The 26,163-nt window shown below is 33.9% G+C and overlaps 3 protein-coding genes across 4 annotated transcripts; 1 reads left to right on the forward strand and 2 right to left on the reverse strand.

Annotated features, from left to right (window-relative positions):
• Positions 1–827: 827 nt before the first annotated feature.
• Positions 828–2,757, reverse strand: LOC111907662 (uncharacterized). Its single transcript, XM_023903463.3, has one exon. It carries the CDS (start codon positions 2,591–2,593, stop codon positions 1,091–1,093), a length of 1,503 nt encoding a protein of 500 aa, XP_023759231.1. The 5' UTR covers positions 2,594–2,757; the 3' UTR covers positions 828–1,090.
• Positions 2,758–15,986: 13,229 nt separating this feature from the next.
• LOC111907664 (uncharacterized) lies at positions 15,987–22,962 on the forward strand. 2 transcript variants are annotated; one of them, XM_023903466.3, is made up of 11 exons: positions 15,987–16,267; positions 16,624–16,962; positions 17,054–17,126; positions 17,218–17,330; positions 17,419–17,503; positions 17,602–17,674; positions 17,850–17,905; positions 17,985–18,050; positions 18,195–18,260; positions 18,378–18,478; positions 21,435–22,962. In XM_023903466.3, the coding sequence occupies exons 1-10, from the start codon at positions 16,080–16,082 to the stop codon at positions 18,456–18,458; spliced, it is 1,140 nt and encodes a 379-aa protein (XP_023759234.1). In that variant the 5' UTR covers positions 15,987–16,079; the 3' UTR covers positions 18,459–18,478; positions 21,435–22,962. The 2 variants fall into 2 exon arrangements, with proteins under 2 accessions (XP_023759234.1, XP_023759233.1); XM_023903465.3 differs by lacking the exon at positions 21,435–22,962 and having other exon boundaries at positions 18,378–18,712.
• Positions 18,694–23,376, reverse strand: LOC111907663 (probable LRR receptor-like serine/threonine-protein kinase At5g48740). The gene is made up of 14 exons (XM_023903464.3): positions 23,168–23,376; positions 22,579–23,101; positions 21,625–22,076; positions 21,393–21,510; positions 21,237–21,305; positions 21,077–21,145; positions 20,912–20,980; positions 20,761–20,832; positions 20,614–20,682; positions 20,068–20,521; positions 19,700–19,826; positions 19,360–19,618; positions 19,128–19,260; positions 18,694–19,047 (listed from the first exon to the last, which is right to left on the reverse strand). Exons 1-14 carry the CDS (start codon positions 23,241–23,243, stop codon positions 18,829–18,831), a joined length of 2,709 nt encoding a protein of 902 aa, XP_023759232.1. The 5' UTR covers positions 23,244–23,376; the 3' UTR covers positions 18,694–18,828.
• Between the last annotated feature and the right edge of the window lie 2,787 nt (positions 23,377–26,163).

Below are 26,163 nucleotides of genomic sequence, written 5' to 3' on the forward strand. Positions count from 1 at the left end.
TAATACAAATTATAAAGTAATATAATTTCACATATATATTTAAATCAATGATTATAATTTTATATATAACTAAAAAATCTTTTAATTAATAATTTATTTAAATTAATTGATTAATTACTTTGAATTTTTAGTATAAAAGTTTAATTAATTTTGTAACCGTGGTTTCTACGGGTTATAAACTAGTAAATAAATAAATAAATAAATCTAATGTTTGTTCAAACCGGTCCATTATGATATAATATAACATAGTTTACGGATTACTACTTATGGTCTATCTCATGATTTAGCCATCAACTATTCTGCGTCACCTCAATTAGTCACTTTTTCATTTTAATGTCCGAAAGTGTAATCCACTCTATTGATGAGGCGATATCAACATAGCATCCATATTGTTATATCATGATTTATGTTACTTTTAATATGTATTTTATTGTGTAATTGATATAAATCAGAAAGGAGAACAATAAATCTTAAGAGGAAGAAAGCCATAATCAAAAGTTGAGACCTATGCACTTGAGTGGCGTCGAACACAAATTGTTCTCGATATAACAACTTAATATCATACTAGTGATAGATGACACCTCAAAGGCACATAAAGAATAAGTGGTAAAACATGCTATAACACATCATAACAATACATTTTGAATAAACATTGGAATTTGTTATCATCACATACAATAATATGAGAAAAACGACTAGATAGGCAAAACATAATGTGTGCCAATCATAATGGTATATTTTGAACAAATATTAGACTCGGTTAGCTTCACAAACATTAAAATATAACTCAAGTAACACAAACCCTAAAGAGTAAAAGAGGTAAAATATGAAATTATACCAACATGCAAGTTCTGGACTGTATATTCAAAGTTGGAATGTTATATCCATTTATACCATTTCCTCTACCACAATATCACTTCTTCGAATCTTTCTCACCTTAATAAATAAATACAAATAAGACCCGAAAGTTGTTTCTAAACCTACAAATCTGCAACAATCTAAGTTGTTATTCAAAGATAAAAACATAAATAAAATTTATCGACTACACAAGGAAAGCTTGAACCTTGATTCTTGAGATCTTCAACTGTTGTTAATTTGCAGAAAGCTTGTGTGGTTTATGAGATCCACCAAAAGCCTTGTTTACAGTCTCTACAAGCATCTGTTGTGATTCAAGTATCATTTCCATTCTCTTATTCTCCATCTCCAATCTGTATCTCTCAACATCTTTTATCATCTCAATCTTCTTATTCTCTATTTTTACAAACTTTTCAGCAAACCCCTTTATTTCAGCCGCCAATTGTGCTGCTACCCCTTCTTCATTGTCTTCATCTTCTTCATTACTATCATCTTCTTCTTCCTCCTGATAAAAACCTTTATGTTTGTGAACAACTGGAGTCCTCAACCCTCTCATAACCCTATCATGTCCACCATCTGAAAACCGAGCATCGCTGCCATTGGAGATATGATGATTAGAAGAAATCTTAGACCTGCTTCTTTTGTTAACCAGAAACTCACTGTCACCATCATCGTTGTTCTTCCTCTTTTTGCCATTAGAGTTGCTTGGTTTCTGGTACTCGACTAATTCCATAGAGGGCAGTGATGATGAAATTGGTAAAGGTCCTTTTTCCAGGTTGTCCATGAGTTTGAAGAAATTCCAAGCGGTGGCTTTGGACCTAGGTTTGCCCCTCTCTGCACGGTAACGCTTACGAAGCTTCTCTATTTTGTGGCGGCACTGTTTGGCGGTTTTGGTGGGCTCGTCGTAGCCACAGCGTGCAGCCACCGTGATGGCTACTTCTTCCCATTGGCTGGCCTTAAGGGGTCCCTTTTTTAAAGAGTACCATTTTTCTTGGTAAGCTTGGATCAGGTTTGCAGTTTCCTGGTGGGTCCAGGGTAAGATTTGTTGTTTAGTCGGTGAAGAGCTGGCCACCGCTTGGAGGAGTGGTGGTGATGATGGTGATGCGGCGGTCGGTGGTGGCGACGGAGAGGGGTCTTTAGGCGATTTGTGTGGTTTAGGGCTAGGATTTCCTTGGAGTGTTGCTGGTGAAGACGGAGACGGAGATTCATGATCCGAGTTAGGGTTAGGGTTTGGGTAAGGGGTTTCACGATAATTAGGGCTTTGCAAGGGGTGTTCGTCTCGCTTTGGTGATGATGGTGATTTCTTTGAAATAGGAGATTCATGGCCAGGGCTAAGGTTTTCCGGTGGATATTCAGGTTCTGTGGGTAGCGGTGGAGGTGGAGGTGGCGGTGGTGGTGACGGTTGTAAGAAGGAGGAAGGCGACGGTGGTGGCGAAGGCTGCTGAAGGCCGAGCATTTTGTCTTGCGGCGGAGGTGAAGTCGGAACCGGTTCCTGTTCATCTGCGACGTCTTCAGGTGGTGGATGTTCGCGGTCGATAGGCTTTTCCGATTTTGTGACGGACGTCCGCGGCGAATAAGGTGAATTTGAGTTTTCAAATTGCTGGTGCTGATCAACGTCTTCAATTGGTGACGGCGGTGACAGAACCAACTCCTGCTGAGTAGGCGGTTGCTGGTTGATGTTATCTTCTTCTTCTTCATGTGAGGCAGTAGGAGGTGGAGAGGGAGTATCGGTAGCCATAAGGTGGAGCTGATCAAAATCAGGGCTTTCAGAAGGCGAATTTCTGTGAACTGCGGTGGGGTATGGTAGGCAGCGGTGGTTGCGACGGTGGTGGGGGATGGCTGTAGGTGGGGGGTGGTAGTGACAGCTAATAAAAAACGAGATAATATAGTGATTGGTGACTCAGTAGTTCTAAAGTGCGCCTCTTTATACTAGTAGACTAGCAGTAGAGTAGGTGCCATTCGTGAATCCTTTTTCTTTTTGGGTCAATAGATCCGACCCGTATTTATATAATAATTTCTTTACCATTTGAGAGTATATTTGGGATGGATGAAAATTCTGACAACTATTGTCTGAATGTCTTTTAGAACAAACAAGCAGAAGGAATTAAGACCAAAGAGCATGTAGTTAAGCATTATTAGGTATTGATGAAAGATGTCTTTTAATCATAATTGGTAAGTTCAAGTTCTGTTGTAAACAAAAATATTGTTTAAAATGGATTAAATAGTGTGTGTTTGTAGTTCAATTTTATAATTAAAAAAAAGAGTTAACATCCGCATGAATACGAGACAATTAGAATTTGTTATATTAGTTGTCTATTGGAAAATTTGAAAAATAAAGTAGGTCATACACTTTAATTGTAAAAATTATTGTTTCGGTATCTGCATCGAATATTTTTTTGCTTGAAAGCGTTACATAATAATATCATATCGTTACTTAATCTCTATTTAAGAGATAAATATTCCATAATAGTATTTTGGGACACACAGTTTTAGATAGAAAATATGTTTCTAAAAACATAAAATATAGTCAAACATTATCATATTATTTTTCTTAACCACTAACTCATGCTAGCTATATTACTCATATTATACATCTTTCGTCTCAAGTTCTCTTAAATCCTCAGTATATTGTTGATGATCACCTTTCCTTAACGCCTTGTATCGTCAAATCACAAGTTCTTTGGTATACACTTAAGTTGTTATTTCTTTCATTTAGTCTATAAAAATATGTGATAAATATACTTTTCTGCATGCAATCTTATTTATGTTTTACATTGTGTACAAGACATATATAAAAACCCTAAACATTTTGTCTCGTTAGGGCAAAAGATGTAGAGTATGAGTAGTTTAGAATGCGTGAATTATCTTTCTAAAAAAAGGTATGACCACATAAGTGTCTTCATTCATTTGGTATTACTTGTGTATGTCAATAACATATGCTTTTCTCATCTTGTGAATTTGAAGTTTTAATAATGCAAAGAGGAAATACTAATTGAACGAAAACCCTAAACATGCGTTTTTCGCATCTTGTCAATAACATGTGTTTTATATAATATAGTTACTTACATAATAATATAATAATAATATTAAAGACCAATTTGACGTCATCCTATCGGTTATTCCCCCGAGCGAAGGAAAATGATAAAATATATATATATATATATATATATATATATATATATATATATATATATATATATATATATATATATATATATATATATATATATATATATATATATATATATATATATATATATATATATATATATATATAATTGAACGGAACCCTATCACATTATCATGTCCCTTTGGTTTACTTTTACATGTAGTGTTATATCCTTGATTTATGCATTAACTATTTAATCGGATAACTAATCTAACTTCAGACAACTTGCCTGCAAGCTAACATGAATCTCAATCAGACTTCATACATCGGTGTTCTCATTACAAGTCTCGATTAAATAATTTATGCAACAACCCATATTGTTTTATCGATAGATGGATTGTTATAAACAAAAATATATTAAATAAGATTATGTAGGAAATACAAACCATTCTTATCCATAAATATTGACGATGATAGGCTTGAAAATTGCAGATGAGAAGTGTAAAATAAGAAATAATGGTATATATATATATATATATATATATATATATATATATATATATATATATATATATATATATATATATATATATATATATATATATATATATATATATATATATATATATATATATATATATATATATATATATATATATATATAGGTGATCACATGTATATATTGTTATTAAACAAATTAATAGTAAATCATCATTTATTAATTTTTTTTATTAGGTTTAATTAGATTAGTTGGTTTAATTAGCTTTGATATGTCAATCTTTTTAATTGGTTTCCCTTTGTAGGGTTTAACCAATCAATTGACTGATTTTACCTATTAACTGGTTTTGTTTAATTGGATTTGTACATTGTGTTTTGTATTTCGTATCTCTCAATTTTTCAAGAATTGACCAATATTTGAGTTGAATGCAATTTTATGTTATTTGTCTATTTAAGTTTAAAGTGTTTTAAATGAATTAGAATGTAAATTATGTAATTTGTCACTCACTAAAACTTTGAATTTTAACAACTAATATGATAGCCAAAACGAGACTCGCATATTTCTTTATTCAAACATTACAATTTGATAATTCGGACTTCATATCAAAGCCCTACGGTTTAGGATACCAATAAAGAAATACTCAAATATTAAGGGAATTCATATTTGTATACTCCATTGAAACACATCTTATAAAAACTATTTGAAATACTCATTTAAAATGAAAGTGTAAGTGTTTTATAAGATAAAAAATCATTTTAAGAAAACAATTTGCAAATAAGGTCCCAAACATTCAAAATTACAATAGTTTTAAAAACTAAGAGTGTGCAGCAATAACATCGAGAGACAATGCGACACATATTAAATATGGTATTCTGTGAAAGCAACACATATTACATATAATATTTCACATGTGTTATTCATGCTATAAGATAAATCAAATACATATTATTTATGGGACATGTGTTTTTAGGTAATGAACTCACATTGAGTGTATATGTTATATTTTAACAAGTTACATAAGTGTTGAAGGATTATATAACATATGAACATGTATAATCAAACAAATGACCATCATTAATTAGCTTAAATTACACTGACAAGCTAGATATCTAAAGCTAGGTCTCCAAGGCCTTACAAACATCTACAAGGTCTTGCAACGAGATTTACAATGCCTTGTAAACTAATATGTAAGTCCTTATAGGCCTACACCTAAAGGCACTCCTTACTACCTCTTTTTGACACTTCTACAATGTCTTACAAAGCCTTATACAAGGCCCTACATAGCTAAATGCAAATAAGTCCTATTTTGTGGTTTTTGCCAAATTTATTATTTTCATTAATCTAAATCAACTGAGAGTTAGACGTCAATGATCTATAATAGATTAACATAATTCAAAATTTTGTACAAACATTAAATGATACAATAATCAACATCATTAACATTAGTAATTAGTAGACGATGATAATCATACTTTCCAAAAATAGGACTTCAAAACTGTAGACATGACTACTAGATTTGTTTTTCACTCATGCGTTGCAATTAAGATGGACACCTAACTCCAAAGTATATTTTAAGATTATTTACAGCCTTTAATCATTATATAATTCATTAATTGAATATTTGGTTAATTTTCACTTGACAAAATTCATCAAAATTTGTTAAATTGTTATTTCATATATTTGAAGGTGTTAAAAGCATGATTTAGACTTTATAAGATTCAATATGAATCGAAATCGATAAATATAATTAAATCCCACTAGATAAATTCAATAGCATGTCAACTATTGATCCAGAAAAAACTCCATTTTAGCTTCAAGAGATCGATCTCAACCTTATAGACGAACTTGTACTTATACATTAATGATGGAAACATGGAATTATACATTAGTTTTCGCATTTAACACCAAATTTATAATAAAATTCAAATTTAAGAGAGGTTTCTAGACATCGAAGCTTAAATGACAAATGAGAGTTTAATAAGCTATCTCACAAACTTCTTTTCGAAGGTTTTAACCTAGATTCACTAAATACACTTCAATGTATATGCTAAATCTATAACAATCTCTTAAAAGTTAGGTCTTCCTACTATCTATATATACATGTTTAAAAATAAAGTGAACGGAGGGATTTGGTTCCGTATTTGAAAAATGAAGTAAATGGATGGATTTAGATGCTTTAGTTCTAACATTTCACCTATAGACATGGCTAACCCATTAACTTACTAATTTTAGCCTTTGTTCTGACTTTACACACAACTAGCATTTTTAACATATTAACTTTTTCACTTTAACCCAAGAAAGTCTTTATTTAAACAATTGAGGTTCAAACTCTAATTGTTACTACATCAATATTTATACTAATTCAAAGATCATACCTTAACTTCCATAATTTGAAATTCATCTCCTAAATCTTCAAATCTTAAGTTCCATAAATTGAAATTCATCCCCCAATCTCAAAAGCTCTTGACTTCAACTTTCACTTGTAACGTCCCTAAAATACTAATAAAAAGTTTCATTTTCAAACCAAAAAAACCAAACAATCACTTGTTCAAAACCAACCATAGTAAAATGCATATTTCAAACATCAAAATGAAATGGTAATAATCAATGCGAAAAAGCCATCATGGGATGTTGTGCAGTCAAGTTGGGTCGTTCCCTTTAGAACTGGAAGTATTTGAAATATTTAAACCACAAAATTGTAAGTATAAAGCTTAGTGAGTTACCTAAAATACCACATACTATACATATCAATGGGCCCAACCCTAAGCGTGTATTTCAACCCTATGTGAACGTTATGATTCAACCATACTCTTACAATCACTCCCATATTACAACCCAATCATAACCTTTCTTCCATGATCCAACCATGGTTGTCCATGCAAGTCGTAAAGAAAAACAAGTGATGTGATCCAACCACAGTCTTTCACGAAGGTGTTGTGGTCCAACCACAATCTTTAATACAGGTGTTCTGGTCCAACCACAATCTTTCATACATGTGTTGTGATTTAACCACAATCTTTCATGCAAGAGTAACAAAGACAATCTAGCAACCTACATAGTATAGTGAGAAGACTCACCATGCAGACGTAGTTAACAACTGACAGCTATCACAGTCAATGAATCGGGTGTTATACACCTCCTAATAAACCATAAAAGGAAAACCTTTATTCCTCCTTCTAAAACTATTTGATTGGCCAAAAGTCAACCAAGTCATAAAGTCAATGGTCAAACTGAACAACCAAATTCAACTCCATATGATCGCCACGTCATGGCCAATCCTTAGCTATGTCATGGAGACTAGCCGAAAAAACTGTTGCGAATTCCTCAATCCCCAAGCTGTGGCAACATACTCGCCACGTCGTGGTTTATGGGTTTGGACATCCTAATGGATTCATACATTAATCCATTAAGCCCTTAACTTATACTCTACAAGGTGGAAATGTGGACAAAACTCATAAAAATCTAAACTTTTTGGACATGCATGCCCCCATGTATGTCCTTTACCCAAGCTAGGTCAAAAGGGTGGAAATGTGGCCAAAACTCATGCAAAGTTCACAAACCACATCCAACTCTTAGATCCATAGAATATAATGTTTGTGGGACTCAGAAAGGTCATCGAGTTGTAAACTTTATTCAACCTATTCACTTCAATCAAAAACTATGGACCATAATGGGTTAAAACAACCTATATATAAGAGATTAAACCATAAAGATAAAAGTTTGAATCCTTACAAATGGTACAGAAAACGATCTTAATGATGGGGTGGTGTTGCTTGCTTAATACTTGCACCAACTTTTCTTCTTTTTCCTTAAAAGTGCACCAAAACACTAAATATAAGCTCAAATGTGAGAGTGAGAGAGAAAGATATATATATATATATATATATATATATATATATATATAGAGAGAGAGAGAGAGAGAGAGAGAGAGAAAAGAGGGTTAGGGTTTCTTCAAGGCTCTTGGAGGTGATGGAGGTTGAGGGTGGAGGAAACACTAGCCATCACTTCCTTTAAATAGGGCCTTAAACCCAAAATTAGGGTTTGCCCATAACAGACGCCACGTCGTAGCAACCAACTCGATACACACGTTAAAACGACCATGCCACGTCATGGGGATACATCCGCTACGTCGTGTCCAATACCAAAACTAAAAATTACTTTAATTTTTCATACCTCGAGGATCATGATGCTATAACTCTCCTCCACTTGAATCAGAATTCGTTCTCGAAGTCCACTGCTGCAAATAACTTGGGTAGTGCTTTCTCATTTCTTCATCGGGGTTCCAAGTCTAATCGGAACCCTTCCGGTGTTGCCGTTGCACAGTCACTAAGCCCACTACTTTGTTGCGCAATGTCTTCGTCTTCCTATCGAGGATCGTAATTGGTCTCTCTACATAATTCAGACGCTTATCCACCCGAATTTCATCCAAGGGTACTATCGTGAAATCATCGGCTAAACACTTATGTAGTTGAGAGACATGAAAAGTGTTGTGAATCTGGCTAAACTCGACAGGTAAATCCAATCGGTACATAACCTTGGCTACCCGGGCGACAACCCTAAAAGGACCAATGAATCTGGTGCCCAACTTGCCCCGCTTCCTGAAATGAGTGACACCCTTACAAGGTGACACCTTCAGAAGCACATAATCTCCGACCTGAAACTCGGGATCCGAACGTTGCCAATCGGCATAACTCTTCTGGCCACTCTACACGGTCTGCAGTTGGTCACACACCTGTTGTATCAACTTAGTGGTCTTGAGTACCATCTCAATATTCCCCATAACTCGATGCCCAACCTTTCCCCCACAAACCGGGGTCCGGACATCTCCTCCCTTACATCATCTTGAAGGGAGGTCTATCAATACTGACATGATAACTGTTGTTTTAGGAGAACTCGGCCAATAGAAGACAAGTATACTAACTCCCACCCAAATCTAGCACACATGCCTTGAGCATATCCTCGAGTTTTCTGAAACTGAAACCTCGTAATGAGCGACTACCTCTCTGATGTAGATGTCGGCCAACTTCTCGGCATAAATGCTTTCTGAAATGGGGATGAAATGATCACTCTTAGTCAACCTTCCGATAATGACCCAAATAGAATCAACCCCACGCGCCATCCTTGGCAACTTCGTAATAAATTATATAGTGATCTCTTCCCATTTCCATATGGGAATGGGTAATGGTTGCATCTTGTCATGAGGTCTTTGATGTTCGGCCTTAACTTTCCGGCATGTCAGGACTGCTCAACATATAATGCTATCTTCCTCTTCATGATGGTCCACCAATACCACAATCTCAAATATCTATACGTCTTTATGGCCTATGGATGGATCGAAAAGTTTGACTTTTGTGCTTCCTCCAATAATTTATGCCTAATCCCGCCAGCAACTGGAACCCATATTTTGCTGCACTGAGTCAATAATCCACGACCATCTCTGACAAATAACGAAAACTTGGCCCCTAATTCTCTCTTCCTTACAATTCTCCTTCTTTAATACCTCTAACGTGATTTCTTGATCAAATCTAAAAGTGGTGAAATGATAACCATCATCAAACATAGATCTCTTATGGGCGTAATTGTTGCCTTGCGACTCAAGGCATCACCACAACATTGGCCTTCCCATGACTATACAAGATCTCACAATCATAATCTTTCATGTAACACCATGTTTCGGGTATGTTTCTTTTAAGTAATTTAATATGTTAGATGTTGGATTTCTGGTGGCCACAACATAGTGATGGAGTCCCATGACGTGGCCAAGGCCAAAGTTCCGTGGGCTCTAAGTTAGCGTCACAATGTGGTATCTATTCGCCACGGCGTGACCGCTATTTAGTTGAAAACTCTAATCTAGGGTTGATCCATTATTTAAGAGAATGTGATGGCTAGGTTTAACCACCCTCAACCTCAATCACTCTCCCACAACCTCCAAGATAAAACCCTAGCTTCCATATCTTTTATGAGTTTGGTGGTGTTTTGAATAAGAATAAGGCATCCTTGGGCTTTATTTCAGCAATCAACTCTCCATGTCTCTCTTGTGCACTCTTCTAAGTCCTCAATATCCAATCTTTATATTACTTAGCTCTAGATCTAGCCCTTTTGTACCTCAAACTTCATGATGTGAGGAATTGGAAGGTTGGATCTCTTAAAGTTGGCAACTTTATGGATCCATATGGTCATTTTAGTGTCATATGTTCTAGATCTAAGAATCTATGGGGTTTTTGGTCCCATGCTCAAGCTTGAGTTCCTTATTGCCTTGTTTTTTTTACCTAAAATGGAAGGGACATGCATGTCCATAAAGTTACGACCTTTCTGGATTATTAGGTATAAGAAACCATTTTAGAAACCTTGGATGAAAAGCTCTATCTATTTTGTGTTGACTAGGTTTTGTACCTTGATCATTGACTTTTACCAGGGTTGATCAAGTTTGACTTAAGAATATTTTGGGTATTTTGAGCTATTGTTAATCCTTGGTCTCTATCTGTTGAATAGGTGACCTGTAGAGCCGGTATTCAGAGTAGTGTATTGTTCAAATATTCGTCAGGCTGTGCGTTGAGTTTCTTATCACTGTATCGTGGATCGAAGGCACCACTACCGGCCCACTAGATTATTTATACTAGTTAGGATAGTATTATGCTAGTTTATGGTTGATTAGTAGATCTACATGATTATTTGTATTTGCTAGTTCTGCATTTATGTTTATCTGTTAATATGTCGACATATTGTGTTGGGTTGAGGTTGTATTGCTTTGTGTGAGAGCCAACAAACCCGACAACATTCTAGATATGAGTTGAGGGCCCGCTTGGCATGCTAGACTCATGCTGAGGGCTCGGGAGCAATCCATATATGAGTTAAGGGCCTGATTGGCATGCTAGATTCATATTGTGGGCTCGGGGGTAATCAATCTTTCTAGTTGTGGACCTGGTATATGTTGTTATATATGTGTGTGTGTGTGTGTTGGTAATTTGGGGGAACTCATTAAGCTTTGGTATACAATTTTTATTTTATCATTTTAGGTACTTTAGAGGATTGTGGGAAGGCAAAGACGTGATCGTACACAACTTCCTGTTTTATGTCACTGGGTCTCGGGAAAACTCTGATTTGAAATAATGCTTTTGAAACAGTGACTACTTTTGTAAACAATGTTGATTAATGGTTGATTTTGAAAAATAGGGCACCAACCATGAAATAGGATTTGACCAAATGGCTTCCACACCGTGGCAAACATACTGTCACACCGTGGCATTGCTCGGATACACGTTTCCTTAAAAATGGATGCCACGCCTTGGCCACGACAAAATCCATAAAAGACAACAATTAATTCATGAAATGAATACTTGAGAAATGGATGTTACTATATATATATATATATATATATATATATATATATATATATATATATATATATATATATATATATATATAGGTTCAAATGTTTTTAACAAATATTGTGTGCCTAAATGCACCAATCAGAAATTAGCAATTAATTAATTAATTAATTAAATAAGGGTAAATTAGTAATGTTACATATATGTATTAATGAATATCCAAAATTAACAACTGACATCCCTTTATTTAAGGGATCAATTTTTATTTACCTATTAAAATCCTACACCATTGTTTTTTCCAGAGACGTACATCACCAACACCTCCTAGTCCGCCGACCACCATTGTTCCAACTTCTTTATGCTTGGTGGTCTTCATTGTCGACCAAATCCGCAGCAAGTGGCTATTCCACCACCATCAAATTGTTGATCGACCTTCATCATCATTGGGATCTATCCGAGATTTTGTATAAAGCCTTTATCGTTTGAACTTTGAAGTCTTGTTTATAATCGTTAGGTATGTATTTTTTGATGTTCTTTATTGTTTCTTTCAATTAATTGATAAAAAAGGTTAATTCGTTATGAATCGAAGTTGCTGTTTCATTCGAATGGGACATTCAATTTCATAAAGTTTGCAGTTTTTGATCTTCTTTATTGTTTCCATGGCCAACAGGTAATCTTCTTCTTCATCTTATTTTGATTTGAATCCATGTAGATTTGGATGTTTGGGTTTTCCTGAAAAAATTTATGATAATGGATGGGATATAACTCATGGTTGTTTGGGGTTGTTTCTTGAATTCAAGAAACTGAATTGGTAAGACTATCACTAATTTTTTTTGAAGAAACTGAAGAAGCACACCACGTGTTCAATAAAATGCCTCAATGAAAAAATAGTTAAAAATCATTAATGTTTTTACTTCACTTTGTTCCTTATTCTTTTCAGAACTATATAACTCAATTTAGATTGGGTTGGATGCCATTTTCATAACAATAGGTTGATGCTAGTTCCTTATTCTGTCAGAATTTGTAGTTTAATACATTGAACATATCGAGAAGAAACACATGGAACCCGAAGAATGTTAGTTCCTTATTCTGTCATAATAGGTTGATGCTAGTTCTTATTTTGTTTGTTGGATATATTCTTGATAATACAAATTCTTAAATAATATTCTTGCATAATAGTTTATTTTGTAAGAATATTATTTGTTGTATTCTGATAGAATTGTAGTTAATTATTTGTATGTTTAATGTGCAGGTTTTACAAGTGTATCACTACAAATTACTTGGCAATGAATTTCTGGTAGAAAAGGCTTCAAGAATGGCTTGAAGACCTGATGGGAAAGGGTTGAAGAATGAATTAAAGAATGATCACACTCATTTTTTAAGAATGTTGTTATTTTTTAAGAATTATACTTGTTTATTCTTTCAGAATGTTTGTTATTATTCAATGAATCACAATCATACAATGTAATTTTTGATATATTATTAGTTCAAGAATCGATTTTGTGTATTCTTTTAGAATGTATTTACTAGTTTATGTTTGGCATTCTGCCATTCTGACAGAATAAAATCGAAAAATACATTCACTAGTTTATGGTTGACATTCTATCATTCTGACAGAATAAAATCGGATTTTTAAATTTGAATTAATTTAAAATATTCAGATTTTTAAAAAATAAAGGAATTAATCATCCCTAAAAATCCGAAAATTTCCTTTTTTAATATAGGTTAATTGACTAAAATGCCCTTATGCTGAAATTTGTGTGATTATATGGTACATGCTATCATATTCTACTACCATAGACCCTCAAATCATGACATTTGATTATATTCCATCCGATGGTCAAGATCTGTGCATTCTGGCACACAATAGTTAGAAAAAACAAAATAACCTAACCCTATATATATATATATATATATATATATATATATATATATATATATATATATATATATATATATATATATATTCTACTGTGAACGTTGATGATTTGTATAGATGTTAGAGAGAGACAAAGAGTTTTTAGTGATTTTCTATGGAGAATTCATTAAATGTGTTTTTTTTTCGTGAATCATTATGCTTAATATTCCAAATTTCTTATTGATCCATATATGAGTGTTCAAATTTCGGTACCAACAACTGATACCAATACATGAACCTTTTATCATGTCAAACAACAATTCAATTTTACTAGGAAGTAAAATCAAAACATCGAGTAGTAGAAAATAGATTTCAAGGCGAATGAAAATGGGGTTGGTTTGGGGTTGCTAAACAATTTATTACTGGGTAATTTTGTCAGAGATTCACATATTTTTAGAGTTTTTCGTATGCAAGCATACTCTTTCATTGGAGTTGCCACCGCTTGATTTTTCGTTAAATGATTAACTATCAATTGCTTTTGTTTTGGGGTTGTTGAATGATTTCCCGCCTGTTACTCACACTTGATTTCTTGGTGAACACTTTATTTGGTGGACTTTTCAGGTGGTGTTTTGGCTATGATTTGTGAGATAAGGAGCTGAATGAAGAAGAGGAAGCGATATAGAGCGAAGAAAGAGATAGAGGAAGCACATAACGTGAAAGATGATTAACAGGAGTGGAGCGTGTGGAGGCATTCTCAATTAATAATGTTAACATAGTTAAAAACAAATGACAAAAAAGAAAAAAAAAAAAGAAATACATAAGGGTATTATAATTTTTTTTATGTGTGTGAACATCTAATACTACAAATCCACAACAAAACCAAACCATATGGAAGATTTAAGTTAAAATAAAAACTTAGGGACCAAAAACACACACAACATCAAACGATAAGGACTATTTGTGTAATTCCCTTATTTCCTTTTCGAAGCAAAAAAAAACTAAAAAGATCGATCAAACCAGATTTGCAACCAAATTTCTTTAGTGATGAAAAAACTAAAAAGATCAATCAAACCAGATTTGCAACCAAATTTCTTTAGTGACGAATTGACCAAATTGCAATGTTTTAAAAACCAGTTTGAAGTGGGAATTGGAGAAGAGAGTGATTCAGCTAACACCAGTTTTATGTCTAATTTTGAACCGAAATGAACCGGCCGTTTTTTTTTACAAAAACGCGATTAAATTAAATGGATTGAATCGCTTAAATTAAATAAAAACATATGAAAATGAATCATTTTGCATGACAAACTTTTTGTGTTTTTTTTTCATATATATTTAGATTTTTTTGAATAAAAACATATAATAAATGTTAGGAAGTTTTTTAATATCTCCGTATTCATGTAAAACTACATTCGTTTTTGTATTATACATTTTTTTTTTCTACACATGAATTAATGTAAACTTATAGTTATGTGTTTTTTTAATTCACTTGGATTGATTTGGAACTTGTATTTATATGTATTTTTATTGTTTAAACTTGTGATGTCTATATGTGTGTAGGAAAATAGGAAAAAGATGAAAATTCTAGAAACCGTTTGAAACCTTGGTCGAACTGGTTTAAACTGGAACCAATCACCATACTTGTTCAACTTAAAAACCGGTTTTTAAAACATTGCAAATTTGTATATTCGGATTTGGGAGATGCCATGGAAGGCTTGCACTGTGCATTTTGCAAACAACAACCTAAAGGTGCACAAACTATTTTTTTCGAACCGGTTCGGTTCAGTGGAACTAAACCGGTTCGGTTGTAGTCAATATCGGTTCACCCTTAAACCGATTCGGTTTCAATCCGATGCACCATCAAAATAATTTGATCCTGTACAAACAAGTTCACCATAAACCAGTTTCTCAAACCTGTTAAAAAAACAATAGGATTGCTACTTTTTTTTCCAATGTTTGTTTTGTTTCTTTGAGATATTACGGGTAATATATGCATGGTTAATTGGTATGAATGGTTAGACTCTTTAAAAATTGACATATTAAAAAAGAAACCCACTAAAACAGTAGGTATATATGTGTATCATATGTGGTTTGTGCATAATCGACAACACCAGTTAAGAGTAAACCGGTCCTAACGATTAGAAATGCGAATATATGAAAATCGGCGGTTCAATTTGAGATCAGTTCAGTTCACCAATAGACCGTTTAAGAAGTGAACCAATTCGTGAACCGGTTTTTTTGTGCGTAACCAACAAAATGAAGCCCAAGTATCATGGACACTAAACGGCCCATAAACACCCACGGAGGAGGCCTCGACCACACGTTTCAAAAGACTTCCCAAAGTCCCGTCGAAAATCGTCATCTCAATTCTCAACTACGCAGAAAATATTTCACGGTGGCCACCAACCTGAGCTCCGCCGTACGCATTCGTCAATGGCGGTGGTTCTTTCCGTTGGAAACTCCTCTTTGCACCACCGCAACCGCCCACCTCAGTCGTCTGAGTTGTCGTTCAATAAGCGTTCAAGCAGTAATATCAGTTTGTCTGGTGGTAGGTTGTTCACGCATGACGGAAAACTCGTTCTTAACAGTACGCAAAATTTGTTCAACCGTTCACCTTTCTGGTAATCATTTCTTTGTGACATTATGTATGCACATGTATACTTATCCATGATGGTATACTTTTTCCTTTTGCATTCTTATAGCTTTTGGTCTTATGTCACGTCGTTCGCTGTTCATTATGGTTGCTTTGGCTTAAATTCAAGAATTTTTAGTTTCAATTTGCATGGATTTAGCATCTGTATGAACTTGACAAAGGAATGTAAACAAAATTTTAGATTAGTATAGTCGTTGCTAGTCTGATTCATCTCAATTTTGCTCAAAAACCTATTTCTCTGTTAACATTCTCAGCAAGGGTTTTAACTGATAGTTAATGATTACATTCATGTATGTATGTTAACATATCGTTCATTATCTTTAGTACCAGAAGCTTTCGGGGAGAAGATGCAGAATATACCGACACAACAAGATACATAAACAACTCTGAGGGACAAGATGAAACTGCTGATGTGATACTTGGGAATCAACAACAAAATAAAACCACTGTTACAAGGAGTTCATTGCTTGCACAACTAGCAATACTCCTGGGTGTTGCTGCAACAATCACACTATTGTCCATATGTCTTAAACAGCCCAATCAGGGATCATCTTCTGGTATTCAAATATTGGCTGGCAGTTCATCTACCTCTGCTGTATCCACTGTTGGTTTTTCATTCAATGCTTTTGGATACAAAATCATACTTCCAGAATACACTCCAGGGTATATGTCTAATCTTATTGTGTTCTTAAGTAATTTAAATCCACTTTTGTCATACTCATGTATAAATCTTTACTTATATTGTTCATGTCAGATGGATCTATTTTTGGCTGCTGATGGCTGCAGGATGTGGACTTTTTATAAGTGAAGAGGCGTTAAATATATGGGTGTGTGACATTCTTCTATACATTTAAACAAAGTTATGTGAAAGTCATCATGTTTGTTGATATATAAAATATGTGATCTTGAATGTTGTAGGTGGGCATCTCACTAGCACGGATGTTGTCACTAGATGGGACAAGACAGTCTTTGGCTGAATCATTTTCTAGAAACGCCCCACACATTTTGTCCACTTTATTGTGGGTATACTGGTTAGTGCATGTATCTTTATATAAATAGTTAAAACTTTTCACATGCTCTTTTGCAAAACTTGCATTGTAATCTTGAAATAAATCTCAGGGGAGTTTGCATTAGTGATATGATACCATTTTACCTTGGGAGGCTATTTAAGAAATCTGGTGCATCTGATGATGTTTATTCGAAGGTTTCTTTTTCTTCCTAGATACCTTTTGTACTTTTATATGCATCTTTCTTGATATATAACAATGAAAGAAAGTGATTAAATTTATATAATGAATGTAGTTAGGGGTTAGCAAAGACAAAGCACTTGGCCTTACCAACATTGTTCAAAGATATGGGAATCTCATTGGTTTTGGTATGTTTTAGTTATGCTCTATTAATTCCTTGTAACATGATCACAATTATGTAAAATTGCTTTTCTGAAGAGTCATCTGTTACTTATTTTATTATGCCATTTCATAAATCTGTATTTCTAAACAATCGTTAAAATTGCTGATTGTGACTCTTTATCTCTACATTTTAATTTGCAGTTGAACGATTTTCTCTAGGAGTGAGAAATCCAACTGCCTTTTTTGCTGGGGCACTGGTTAGTGAACATAGGTTTTTATATAACCCTAACCTGTTCAATATCATAAAAAAAAAAACAATTTTCTCATTTATCACAGGATATATCCCCTGAGTGTTTCTTTGCTGGTGTTTGTTGTGGTGGCTTGATTACTCTTCCAATTCAGGTTACATAATTTCTATTTCATCACATGGTTTCCATATTTTTACAATTAAAAATATAGATTTTCTGTTATTTCATCCAAATAAAGGCATTGTAATCTATTTATTTTTTGGTTATCTGATGCCTCCATTTTTATTGTGAATCTCAGCTTGCAATTGGATTCTTTCTGAGAGAACGCCCTGTATTTGCCATTGCCACTGTTGCTACAGTAGTTGTAAGAATCTATCCCTTACACTTACCCCTACCTCAAATCATCTTGTCTTTTTTTTTTTTTTTGTACTTTTCCCTTTTTTCCATTTAAAGTAAGCTAATAAATTTTGTGATTACACAGGGAGTATGGACTGTGTTCCCATATGCTGTGGCAGCTATAACAGCACTATTTTTTTACCTGAGAAGGCGTTACTCTAATTAACCTTGCTACCAATTAATGAGGTACCAAGGATTAGATAGATATTATTATGATTAACTTATTTAAAACATTACATTATTTTCAGGATGATGATAGATAATAGATGGTAGATAAGAAAACTAGAAAGAAGTAAAATTTGATGTGTAGATAGATCATAGATTTAGATAGCTCATTTTTCAAACCACAAGAGCTGTCTTTCATTTGTAATTCTATACACGCTTTATCTTCTATGAAGCTATATACAAGGCTGTTTCTTACTTGTGCTTTATATTACTGGTTAGATTTGTCTCAGTTCTTACATATCATCATGCTCAAAAAGTGCAACATATTTCCAATAAATACTAAACATATAATTTAAGTATTACTACATCTCTCAAGTGGGAAGTTCAATAGTTGCAAGATAAGATAGTTGGATGCTGTAGGCTTCTTTAAGTTCAGCAAGTACTTGAGACATATTTGGTCTCTGTGATGGATCTCTATCAACTGACATGGAAGCAATCACAGCTGTTTTTCTCATACTCTCTTCATCATATGTTCCTTGTAAGCTCTCATCCACTATCTCAAATACACCCGCTTGCAGATACGGTTTCGCCTGCCAAAATTCCCAATTTTTTTGGTCAAAGGTTGACCTAACATAAGTGTAAATAGAAAAGGAGAATTTTTTTTGAATACCCATAAAACTAAATTGAATGAATCCGGTGATCCTGTTCTCTTTAATGGTTCTCTACCACAAATTAGCTCCAAAAGAACAACTCCAAAGCTATAAACATCACTCTTTTCAGTCAATTGTTGCGTGGTATAATATCTGCATACAAATACAAGTATAGAATAATAGAACTTAGAAGATCACGTCTTGTTAGTTTTTACAATTTCATGGATTTTTGACAAAAGAGAAACAACTCACTCAGGGTCAAGATACCCTGCAGTTCCCTTCACCATAGTTGTCACATGACTCACATCTGCCTGAGTTACTTGCTTTGATAGGCCAAAATCACAAACTTTAGCATTCATGTTTGCATCCAAAAGTATATTGCTTGATTTCACATCACGGTGGATGATCCGTGGGTTGCTCCCGTTGTGTAGGTAGTCCAAACCTTTTGCAGCATCAATGGCAATCTTAAGTCTACGCACCCAATTTAATGTTATTTTTTTGCTATTTGCTCCTGAAAAACAAAAAAAGAGCAACTTAAATGATACAACACAAATCTAGGTTTTATAAAATTTGACAGGTGTGAATGACATACCATAAAGATTCTCACTCAATGATCCACCAGGTAAATATTCATAAACCAGTATTTGCTGTTTTGATTCGTCGCAATATCCTTCAAAAGTTACAAGATTTTGGTGACAAATTGAAGACAAAATGGACACCTGGAAAATCAATCCTTCATTTTGTCAGAATAGGTTGTTGTTTCTTTTTGACTTAATGCATTTAGAGTGGCTTAAATGCTTAATACATACAGCCACTCTTTGTTCTTCAATGTCATTTCTAAATACAAGGGTAAAACGGTCATTTTCTCCAGAAAAGAAAGTCTTTATGTATCCAAACATACATCATTACACATTCAACGGTGTTATCCATACAAAGTTTAGATGTTGAAGTTGAACATACCTCATTAATGAAAGAATCAGCTCCGAGTTTTGTTTTATCGAATCGGACTTTGACAGCTGTCTGTTTTCCATCTGGAAGTTTCCCAAGGTAGACTGACCCAAAACTACCACGTCCTAAAGTCTTCTTAAAGTTGCGAGTGGCTGCTTTGATTTCTCTGTAAGAGAAGGTTTTTGCTGCATTCCAGTTTCTCAATTCCAGGTCAGCTTGCTCACCTTCTCTTTCTTTAGATTGTTCTTTATTTCTCCTTGACCTTATGTATAAGAAAACTGAAATAGACACAGTAATAAGAACAAAAAGTACTCCTCCACCTCCACCAAGTACAACTGCTAAATGACTATGAAGTTTTTCCTTCTTCTTGTCGAAAACCGAGACTTTTGGTGCATCAATTGAAGCATTTGGTGTAGTATTATAGCAATTTGACATGGTGAAGCTCAGACACAGATTCCCGGATGTTCTGCACACAATCATTGTGTTAGCTCGTGTTTCTAGAGTTGCTCGGAATCGGAAACAGCGATTCTTGGAATGTTGGAATCGGGACTTTCATACCTTATTTCAAGACTATCTTTGTTCAATGCCTTTGGGATGGTGCCTTGTAAATGATTGTTTTCCAGACTCCTAATAAATTATAGAAATCAGTGGAACAAAGATTTTTAGTTGATCGATTCACAAAGAAAGCACTCGTGATTAACTTACAATAGGTGAAGATTCTTCATGGCTCCAAGGCTTTCAGGAACTAAACCTTCTAAACTGTTATTCTTTAAATCCCTACAACAGAAAAAAAAAAAACATTGTGATTGTTGTTTTTGATAAATGATCATAAAAATATGATTAAGACGGGCCTTACAGAACTTGAAGGCTGATTAATCCATCCAGATCAGTCCCAAATGATATTAACTTATTAAAACTCAGGTTCCTGAAAAAAAATTTAGTCCATAATTTTCTTGATTAATAGCCTTAAATTCAAGAAACAAGAAAAGAATCTGAACTTTAGATGTGTGTTGATCATTACAGATATTCAAGACTCTTTAAGCCACCCAGGTTTTCGATTTCTCCTACAAGTGATGTATTATGAAGATCTCTGCATTATATAATGAAATAAAAGAGTTAAAGAAAAAAAAAGAGCAACTGAATTGAACTGCTTGCATTGCTGTTTATAAGTTCTCCCTCACAGTGTTTTTAGATCGAATAGGTCGCTGAATGTAGGACTGATTGACCTCAATTCCATGTCAAATAGTTCCCTATCAATAAGTCAAAAAAAGCAAAACTTAGAAAAAAAATATTCGAATAATTCCAATATTTTAAATCTGACACATGTTTTTTATTACAATGAGGTGACAGAACTTCCTTCACATTGTATATGCTCCCAGGTTGTTGGAGAACATGGATCATCTTCCCATTCAAGATCCAACCCAGTGGACTCCTGAATAACTTGAAGAGCTGAAACTGCAAAAAAGGACATGGATAAAGTAAAGACAGGTTAATAGGTTATATTACAACATGCTTCAGAGGGTTGTACTCTACACTCTACAGTGTACAACTGGGTGGAGGGAGGCTAACCTACTGTTGTAGAGGATTCGGGAGGTATGTTTGCTATCTCATACACTTCAATTGCATTCACAAGAGGGTAGAAAGTAATATCTTTGAAAGTAATATTCAAGTTCTGGATTCCTTTCCTTAAGAAATACAAGCTCCCAACTTCCCAGATTTTTACTCTATAGTTTGATTCAACAACTTCCCCATTAATCAAGATGTCAAAGGTGGGTGAAACCGGAAGAATTCCAGCAAAATATACAACAAGATAGTAATCTCCAAGATTTTGGAGGGCAAAATTGTAACTTAACCCTTCTCGCCTAGCCAAAACTCTACCCGTTTGAACAACGGGTAGAGGTGGACGCTCGTTGAGGCTCCACGTATCAAAAGTTTCAGGGTTACTGAATCCAATTGATGTATGAAAAGGTGAAAAATCTTCATCTGGATCCCATATTCTATCGTATTCATCCAAAGGGTACCTACAATTATAACATCATCTTACTTAGGAACCAACCAAGATTTTTTTTTTAAAAAAAAAAGCATATGTTTGGTTTGTGGATTCCAACGGAATCGGAGTTCAATATTCCATTCCATGAAGTGTTTGGTGGCCGAATGGACGGAATTCAATTCCATCAGGCTCCTTCATATTCCATTTTGATGGAATTGAATTCCGTCCATTTGTCAGCCGAACATATCATGGAATGGGATAGATTCTCAAATTCCAATCACATCTGATTCTCAAGGAGTTTGAATTTTGAGATTTCATTCCTTTGGTTGACAAATGGATGGAATTCAGATTACTTCAAATTCAGTGTTTGATAGATTTAGGAATTCAATTCCATTCTTCCTTTCATTTATTAAAAAAATCAAATCACCCACATTAAAATAACAATTTAAGAATTAGTTATTCAATTTTTATTATCGAATTCCATTCCATCTACATTATACCAATCACAGATTCCATTCATTCCAAAAACATACCTAATAGAGCCATTAGTAAAACCACAGTTGATCCGGTAGCGTTTTCTAAGCAACTTGTTTGTAAAATCTTCCATTCCATTATAGTAACCTCCTTGAGGCATCGGTCGGATTTCAATTGAAGAAATGACTGGAATCCCACCATTCGGAATGGAATTCAAGCATAACAAAAGAGTCTCTTTGTCAATTTGCCATATGAACTCTTCTATCCATGGATCTTTAAATGATAGGTTAATAGTAGCAGAAACAGCTGTTCCTAGAGAAACAGAAAACATTGGTGGTTGTTGAAGCCCATCATAGTTTTTATACATGAAACTGACTCGAATAAGAATCAAAGATGAATATGTGTAGTTTATTGGTAGCTTATAACAATTCCGGTTCTTAGGATTTGGGAAAAACCGAATCGAGTCATTGAAATCAAGAGTTGTGGTGTTCCCTTTTGTGATGTATCCATAGTCTGATACCCATGAAATGTTGGAGGAATCAATGAAATTTGTAGCTCTTCCACATGATAAACTCCAAAAACCTGTTGCAAAAATAAGTTAGGATAAAAGAAGATTAGAGTTCAAATGTTTTAAAGAAAAATGTACACCTTCTTGATTAGATGAAATGAGGTTGGGGTAGCTTAGAAACAAGAAGCTAGTGAAGAAGCACCAATGGAATTCCATATGATTCAGATAACTCTAGTGATGGAAGACAACCCACCCACAACTTAATTTAAGACATGGGCAATTGGGTTTTTCTTTCTCTTTTTATTTTTGAAAGTATTTAGTTATGGTAAAGTGATGTGAATACTTGATAACTATTATTAGTAATTCCCTTGGATATACTAATATTGGATTCAAAATAGTAAGTTAAGTGCATGTTATTTGGGTAATTTCAAACTTTTTTTTTTAAGGGATGAGTAAAGGGAGAGACAGTGATCATGAGGACGTGCTGAGGAATTTGACAATCGCAATCATTTAACCTCCACTTTCATGATTATATAAGAAAACGATTTTATACCTTTTTAGTTATTTCTTTTCAAATAATTATATTTCTTTGTCCATGAACATCTTGAGTTGGTTATTCTGGTCGGCATTCTGTTTGGTTCGAACCGAAGGTGGTAACATAATCGAATTGGGCAAGACGGTTATTAGGTTGAAACAAGTATTTTATTTTTTTATTTTTTTAAGTAGGATAATAAAATAATGTTCAAATTTACCTATTTCAGGACAATAATATCATGGTAGCGGTCCTAACGGATACATAATTTCAACATAGCACATGCATGATTGAACATTTGTAATCATTTTTATACTATAGCTTCTTTGAGCAATTATAGTAGAGAAAGTGATTGTTTTGAAAGCTAAATTCTGATTACATTTAATAAATCCTTCAGGTGGATTTTATTAGAGAGTGACTATTGAAATTGATCTTTATCTTAAAGTGAACATTGACTAATGAAGTAATGATGCATAGGATACTTAAACCAACGGCAATATTTCTTTATATATAATTGTTGTTTTACCTTTTCCCCCGTTACTTTTGGGTTTAACAAGTCGTAATGAAATCAATTATCAAGAAAACAAAGCTAAACCATTTTTCTTTCTAGAAATAAAATGGCAAATCTATAATAGAAAAACATGTGATTCTCTAACTAAAGTAAAGCGATAAAAATTAAATAATTGACAATATTTGTGGTGGGTGGGGTTGTATAACTTCAAAATTCAGACTGATCACTTCAACTGAAAGCCAATCAGGCCACCAGTTCTAAAACTGACGGCAAAAAAGAAATAGCTTTTAAGAAATATAATTTTAAGGTTAAATTTGGGCTTGATATTGTTAGCAATCTCGATTGACTCGATATTTGTAAACTAATTTTGAATTGGTTGTACACCATATTTATTAGAGTGTGTAAGCGACAAACCTTAATGAAAAATTTACACAAGATGTATATATATGGTACAACCAAAACGTTTTGTACGATATAAATATCAAAATAGAGTGAGTAAAGTTTGGGAAGTTTATTTATAGAATTAAACAAACATCTTGTAGTTGAAATCTTTGTTTCAATGGAGAAGTCAAAGAGTTTAGTTTTTTGAGAAGCGAAGATAAGTCATGAGAATATGTCAGAGCTAGTGGAAGTGTTGTAGTTTTCCTTGTACGATATGTCGATGACATTCTACTCATATGAAAAGATGTCCCAACCTTGCTTAAAAACTTGGCTTGAGAATTGTTTCTCTTTGAAATACTTGAGAGAAGCATCATGCCTACTAGGTATAAAGATCTATAAAGATAGATCTAAGTGAATTGGATTGAACGAAAGTACTTACATAGATAAAATCTTGAAGAAATTCAAGATGCGGGACTCTAAAAAGGGTTTGTGCCTATGCAACATGGTATGACATTGAGCAAAGTTTAGAGTCTTACTTCTAGTGATGATCGTTAGAAAAAATGAATCAACTTCCATATGTTTTGGTCATGGGATCAATCATGTACACCATGATATGTACTATGTTTGATATCTCATGTGCCATGAGCATGATGAGTCGTTATGAGGCTAACATTGGTGAAAATTATTAGACTGTTGTCAAAACATTTTTAAGTATCTTAGGAGGATAAATGACATGCTATTGGTTTATGGAGGTATGGAAGAGCACAATGTAAAGGGCTGTATTGATGCTAGTTGCTAGACTGATAGAGACACTTCTCGTTCGCAGTTGGGATTTGTGTTCTTACTGAACGGTGGAGTAGTGACTTGGAGGAGTTCCAAATAAGATATAATAGTGGATTCAATGACAAATGATGAGTATATAGCAACTAATGAAGATGCAATAGAGGCCATGTGGATGAGCAAGTTCATCGATGATCTCAGTGTTGTTTCAAACTTAGAGGGTCGTGTTGAGATCTTCTGTGACAATGAGGGTGCAATCATCTTGAATAAAGATCCCAAAGCTAAAAAACGCACATGGCATATACTGAAGAACCCTACGTCTGAAAACCTAACGAAAAAGGATACATCATAGTCAGCAGAGTTACATCAGAAGAGAACCTTGTCAATATGTTCACCAAACCATAGTTGCAGACCAAACATGATACTTATACAAGGTCGATAGGCATTACATTATAAATTTTATTTAATTTGATGATTATTATGTTGAGACTTAATAATATGATGGATTCCAATCAATTTCATTAATTTATTGTTGTGTTCAATTTGCATGTTTACTTAACTTACTGAATACTAGTTTTTAGCAAGTTATACACGAAGATTAACATGACATAAAGATGTGATTAATACTCATGTGTATTTAATATGTGTACTTAATGGAGATTAAGTATTCAAGTAACCCACTTATAAGATAGTAATATCCTATATTTTTCAAATGGAAATGCATGAGATTCCTAGTTATGCATTTTGTTGTGTTTTGGTGTTTTCCAACATTGTCAATAACCGGTAGCCATATGAGAATGTCTAGGTACGACATGATGAATGGGCAGGATCGATATACCTGGCCCCATGATAATTTGGTATTGACATCAAATGTACAGTTATACTCAAACTAAGTTGATAATGGATCAATAGTGTAGTTTGTTGTTGGTCAT

Source organism: Lactuca sativa, chromosome 8 (genome assembly GCF_002870075.4).
Source record: "Lactuca sativa cultivar Salinas chromosome 8, Lsat_Salinas_v11, whole genome shotgun sequence".
Lineage (NCBI taxonomy): Eukaryota > Viridiplantae > Streptophyta > Magnoliopsida > Asterales > Asteraceae > Lactuca > Lactuca sativa.